General features: G+C 31.2%; 1 protein-coding gene across 1 annotated transcript; it reads left to right on the top strand.

Moving 5' to 3' along the window:
- The first annotated feature begins 5,461 nt into the window (after positions 1–5,461).
- On the top strand, positions 5,462–6,408 carry LOC114262349 (glucan endo-1,3-beta-glucosidase-like). The gene is made up of 3 exons (XM_082905007.1): positions 5,462–5,472; positions 5,582–6,212; positions 6,310–6,408. Exons 1-3 carry the CDS (start codon positions 5,462–5,464, stop codon positions 6,406–6,408), a joined length of 741 nt encoding a protein of 246 aa, XP_082761133.1.
- The last annotated feature ends 359 nt before the right edge of the window (positions 6,409–6,767 follow it).

The raw sequence follows: 6,767 nt of genomic DNA, 5'->3' as shown, positions 1-6,767 counted from the left end.
TCCTCCTGAGGTTTAAAGTTTCATTACAGATTCCCTCCTTTAGCCCTTTAATTTTTTTAAATACCAATTTTGCCCTCACTAAATTACATTGACAATCCTCACATTTTAGAAATTACAATCCCCTCCCTAAGGTTTAAAGTAGCATTACCAATTGCCCCCTCGGTTAATATTAATTAGAAAAAAATTAATTGGAAAAAAATTAATTGAAAAAAAAAATTTGTTAGTAAAATTTTTAAATTTATGTTTAAAAACCAACGTACACTCATTTTTTGAATTTACGTTTTTTTCTCAAATTTACAAACTGAGACAATCATTTATAAACTAAAAAAATTATCAAACAAGTTTTTATGATAGTTTTTAAAAATTTTGTAAATAAAAATTAAAAATTGAAAACGAAATAGTTACTAAACAGGTTTCAGATGGTAAAAATATCGTAAAATTGACAAATAATTAAATAAGTTACAAACGTAAGAAATGACTTATTAAAAGATTCTCAGGCTATGTATGGTTTGATTTTTAGAATTTTTTTAAAAAAATTAAAAATTAATTTGGTTAAGAAACAAAAAAATAAAAATAATAATTATTTTTATATAATTTTTATTTTTCGAGTGGTTAGAAATAATGTTTTACAAATTAAATTGAAACAACCATACGTATATATATAGCCTGTCCAAAAGTTAAAATGATAATTATTTTTTACTCTGAAATGATAATTATTTTTTATTTTTTATTTCTTAACCAAATTAATTTTTAATTTAAAAAAAAAATTCTAAAAATCAAACCATACATAGCTTACGAATCTTTTGATAAATCATTTATTATGTTTGTAACTTATTTAATTATTTTTTAATTTTACGACATTTTTATTATCTGAGGCATGTTTGGTAACCATTTCGTTTTCAGTTTTCAATTTATATTTACAAAAATTTTAAAAACTGTCATAAAAACTTGTTTGATATTTTTTTGGTTTGTAAAATGTTGTCTCAGTTTATAAATTTGAGGAAAAAACGTAAATTCAAAAAATGAGTTTATGTTAGTTTTTAAACAGAAATTTAAAAATTTTACTAACAAATTTTTTTTTCAATTAATTTTTTCTCAAATAATTTTTTTTCAATTATTTTTTTTTCAAATAATTTTTTTTCCAATTAATTTTTTTTTTCGAATAATTTTTTTTCCAACTAATACTAAACGAGAGGGCAATTGGTAATGCTATTTTAAACCTTAGGGAAGGGATTGTAATTTTTAAAATGTGAGGGGTGTCAATGCAATTTATCTAGTGAGGGCAAAATTAGTATTTAAAAAAATTAAATTACTGAGAGGGGAATCTATAATGAAACTTTAAACCTTAGAGGGGGAGATGTAATTTCCAAAACGTGAGGGGGGAACTGTAACAAACATAAACCTCAAGGGGTGTCAGTGTAATTTACCCATTTCATTTTAATTTGTGTACTTTTTAATATCTATTTTAAGTTATTATTTTTAATTTTTTAATTTTATATATTTAATATTAATCTTATTTTGAAGGTATCGTTGATATATTTTTAATGATATTACTTTTATAAAAATTAAAATTTTACATTAAAACTTATATATAGGTTATTGTACGGGGAGCAAATATTCCGGCAAGCCCGTACTCCTTTCTTCCGAGCTCCGTTTATGTCCGATCACCTGCGAGCAAATAACGGTGAGCTACCCGGCGATGTGTGGCCGGAAAACCCCTCCGACGATCAAGTTAGCACACACCTTAGGATGGATAGAGAGAAGGGAGAGAGTGTTTGAGTGTAAGAATTTCCTTACAGAGATGTTCGTGTGTTGCGTATGGGGGGCGCAGACATGCTTATATACCTTCTGAGCCCCATATCCACTCCCAGTCATCTCCTGACACGTGGCTCTGCTATCCCATCTGTCAGCATAAACCATGCCATTCATCACCTAACCTCAGCTGCCTGTCATCACAGCTGGAGCTCGGCAGCCGAGCTGCCCTATCCGTTGTTGTGTCGTGCCGTGCTCCATACACTAGCACTTCACTGGCCAAGACTGAGGAGGACCGGGCTAGGCGGCATCTCGGCAAAGCCTAGCCCGAGGTGCCTCCACTGGCCAAGACTGAGGAGGACCGGGCTAGGCGGCATCTCGGCAAAGCCTAGCCCGAGGTGCCTCCTGGGGTCGGCCTTTCTGCCGGTCAGACAACTTCCTCGGATGTCCGCGCCTTCCCGGGCGCCGGTCACTCGGCCTATCTGGCTTCGGCCATCCTCGGACCGAGCATCCTGGTCCGACCGAGCACTGCCATGCCGAGCAGTTTCTGTCCGGTCCAGGGTGGCACACAGCCCGAACTCTGCCCGGCCCAAGTTCTAGCAGCCCTTCTCTGGGAGAACAGTAGATCATCTCGGCCCAATGCATTGCTGGGCTTTCAACCTGCTCGGTCGATATCTCGGCCCAACTCCAGATCATAAATCACCCTCTCAGTTATTAAAATAAATAATAATTTAAAAGAAATGAAAAAAAAAAAAAGAAGACAGACAGGAAAGAAGAGGCAAGAGAAACGTGAGAAAGAAAGAGGAGAAAGAGCGCGCACGAGAGAGAGAGAGAGAGGGGAGAGATTAGAAAAGCGTGAGGGGGAAATGATAGGATAGGCGCGTGAGTGGGGATAAATTTCCCATGAGTTGATAATTAATTTTTAGTTTCCCACTCATTTTGAAATTGTTAATCTTTTTGCCTACGGTCTTGTTCGGAATATTCAGTTTGTTTGGTTTCATTTTTCTGAAAACAGTTTTTAAAAAATTTTACTTTCTTATTTTTTGTATTTTTTTGTTTTTAATGAATTTTTTAAATATTTTTAGCAATTTTTTTTAATTTTTAGATATACTTAACATAAATATACCTAAAAAGTAAAAAATTTGTGAAAAAAATCTTTTAAAAATTCACTAAATACAAAAAATATAAAAAAAAATACGAGAATTCAGTACATTTTTTATATTTTTATGTATTTATTAATTTTTTAAATATTTTTTCCCAAATTTTTTACTTTTTAGATATACCTAAGTAAGGTGCAACCAAAAAACTAAAAAAAATATTTAAAATTTTAAAAATATTCACTAAAACCAAAAAAACACGAAAAACAAACAACTCAATTTTCAAAAAACTTAATCCAGAAAACTCAAACCAAACACACTGATTACTTTTTAGCTTAAAAATTAGAAAGTTATTAAAAAAATTAATAATTTTTACTAAAAATTTAATTTTTTTTTTTACAAATTTTTTCATAAAATTAAAAAATTATCTCAAACATACTAATTTTTTTTTATCATATTTTAGTCAAAAATAAAAAAATTACTAAAAAAACTTATTTTCAAATGAGGCCTAAGTCGCCATTTGGCATTGACTTTTTTAATTGGTTTTTTTGAATTGAGACTTTTTTAACTTGGGACTAAAAAATTTGTTTAGTTTGGCTTTTTTGACTTTGTGAGAAAAAAAATAAAATAATTATAATTTAGTTGTAACATTTTGTCTTATTAACTTATTTAGGTTATTTTGTCTTTTATACTTTTTTAATCCAACTTATAATAGTAATAATAATTGAAGCAATGGTCTCTATAAGTATGATTAGATTTCAGAAGAGTAATGGTAGACGCTAAAATTTTTACTAAATATCTTATATAGATGTGAGACCTATACAATGTGAATCTTATATGAATCCTACATCAATGTGAGATATTTGATAAAATTTTTAGTAATATTTTTAAGATGTCAAGTATTTTTTATTTCAAAATCAACTGTACAACATTTCAAAAATTTTATTATTAAAAAAAGAAAAAACTACATGCAAACAGGTGAGAGAATGGAAAAAAATTACTAACCCATGAGGGGGTAAATGTGTTGGTAGTGAAATACAAATAAAAGATTATGAGGGTGTAACACTTACACCCCATGTGTTAGTTATTTTTTTCCTCTTTTTCCGCCTATAATTCCCCCCTTAAAAAAATATTTTTTCTTTTAAATCTTTAGAGTATTAATTTGGGTATGGTCACGTGAGGTAAATTTTGAATAATATTAAATCATTGTTTGACATGGGACTATCAAATTAAAATAATCACAAAAAATAAAATAAATTAAAATAATATAAAATGTCTCATTTAAATTATGATTATTTTATTTTTTCTCTTGTAAAAATTTAAAAAATCAAAAATTTCGATCGAAACGAAATTAAGGGCTGGTTTGGCATGTTTGAAAAAACTTACAAAGTCAAAAAAGTTACTATCCTATTTAAGTCATATTATCCTATTTAAGTGATATTATCTCTCTAACAAATCACTTCAAACTCAACCTAAACCCAACCTATATTTTATAAAAAGTCAAAAAATATAATTATTTAGATCATTCCAAATAACCCCTTAGATTAATAGCCAAAAATTTTAAAAATTTAAAAACCAACCCATTTTTCAAATGAAGCCTAAATAGGGACAATTAGGCTCTAGTTGTGGCAAGAGATTTTATTTTCGTTTTGGTTAATTATAAATTAAAACGTGTTTTAATTATGTTATCACAGTGTAGTGTACACTCACTCACTCTCTAATTTAAAAAATATTTTATTTAATAATTTTTTTAATAACTTTTAAATTTTTTTGATTAAAATATAAAATTTTTTTATTTTTTATGAAAAGATTGCTAAAAGTAAAAAAAAAAAAAAATATTTCATATGTTTGGCTCTAATTTTCTAAACTCATTTTTATGAAAATTTTAAACTTTTTGTTTGGTTAATCAAAAAAGGTTTTCAAAATCCCAATTTTCTGGACACACACTTGAAAAATGTTAGGTGATAAGATGTTTTTAAACAATTTGTAAATAAAGCGGACCCACAAGAAAGAAATTACAATTTGACTATTGCTGGTCGAGTTTTTTTATTTTAATATTCTAAAAAAAATAATTTTGAAAATTGATCCACTTTTTAAATTATTTAAAAAATTAACTTATTTTTTGAAATCACATATTAAAAATATATTTTAAATTAAAAATTATATTTTCAACGTGTAATTTAAATTTAAAATCACATGTTGAAAATATAATATATCTTAGTGAAATCCATGCCATCATAAAATTACATTTTTAACATGCGATTTTAATTTAAAATTATATTTTTAAAATGCGATTTCAAAAAACAAGTTAATTTCTCGAATAATTTAAAAAATAAGTCAATTCTCTAAATTATTTTTTTTAAGAATATTTAAAAAAAAAGGAAAATTTATCCGAAAGTCCTTTATTCGTGAATGATGCTCCGTTTGGTCATGCTGATATTTTGTTTGATTGGCAACTCCATTTTAGGTGGGATTGCTTACCCATAAGTCTTTTTTTGAATGTTTTTGGTGTGGGCTTGCCTGATTTGCCCCCGCTTAATTATATGGGATGCTACTTTTTTTTTTTTGGTATGTCGTATCCCATTTTTCTTGGGGGGTGAGGGAAGCCGTTTATGGGAACTTGGTTTGCTGCATAGAAACGTGACTCACTGTCATTGTAGCGAGGGGAACGTGGTTCACTGGGAATATGGTTCACCCAAATTCTTGTATTGCTTCCCCTGTTTTTGCAGCAGGTGCTGCACCTATCGGAATTTGCTATGGCCGACTGGCCAACAACCCCCACCGCCCTCCACCACCGTTAACGTCCTCAAATCAAATGGAATCACCATCGTCCGCCTCTTCAACACCGATCTCGATACACTCACATCATTCTCCGACACCGACATCTCCCTCATGATCGGAGTCCCCAACGAACTCCTCCCTTCCCTCGCCACCACCACCATAGGCCCCTCTCTCCAATGGCTCCAATCCAACATCCTCTCCGACATCTCCCCCACCCAAATCAAGTACATTGTCGTAGGCGACGAAATCCTCCTCAAAGACCCATTTTACACGCCCTATTTAGTCCCTGCCATGAACAATCTATACATAGCTCTTCAAACTTTGGGTTTATCAGACACAATCAAGCTCTCAACATCTCACGCAGCTTCGATTTTGATGAATTCATACCCTCCCTTGGCCTCATCTTTCGATCCAAATCACCAATCAATAATGGGTCTATTGCTGCAATTTTTGAAGGATACTGGGTCGCCATTGATGGTCAATGTGTACCCAATTTTCAGCTTCACAAACAACCCACAATTCGTATTGCTAGACTGTGTTCACGTGATGGTCAATGGTGAGGTTCACGCCGAAACGTCAATGGTAAGGTTCACGTCGAAACGTCATTGATGGTAAATGTGTACCCATTTTTCAATGATAAGGTTGCGCCATTGATGGTCAATGTGTACCCATTTTTCAGCTTCACAAACAACCCACAATTCGTATCGCTAGACTGTGTTCACGTGATGGTCAATGGAAAGGTTCACGTCGAAACGTCAATGGTAAGGTTCGCCATTGATGGTCAATGGTAAGGTTCACGTCGAAACGTCACAAATGGCAATTGGAAAACAATGGTCAAACTGTGGGAAAGCCGAACGTGACACAATTACTCGTGTCAAATTACTCATGTCAAACTATGTCAAATTACTTAGTTCACGTCACACAAAAAAAAATGTCAAATTACTTGCGTTCACGTCACAACCCATGTCACAAAAAAAAAAAAAAAAAAAAAAAAGAGAGTCAAATTACTTGTGTTCACATCACAACCCACGTCTTATGTTTTGAGTGTCAAACACTTACTAAATTAAAAAAAGCATTAGTGTGCTTTTTCGATCAACGTGACATACAAACACCCATTCACCTTATCACATATAAACC

The sequence above is a fragment of the Camellia sinensis genome, chromosome 14 (genome assembly GCF_055761805.1).
Source record: "Camellia sinensis isolate YWXY chromosome 14, ASM5576180v1, whole genome shotgun sequence".
Lineage (NCBI taxonomy): Eukaryota > Viridiplantae > Streptophyta > Magnoliopsida > Ericales > Theaceae > Camellia > Camellia sinensis.
The sequence above is the reverse complement of the archived record's forward strand: the minus strand, read 5'-3'. Positions and strand labels throughout refer to the sequence as shown.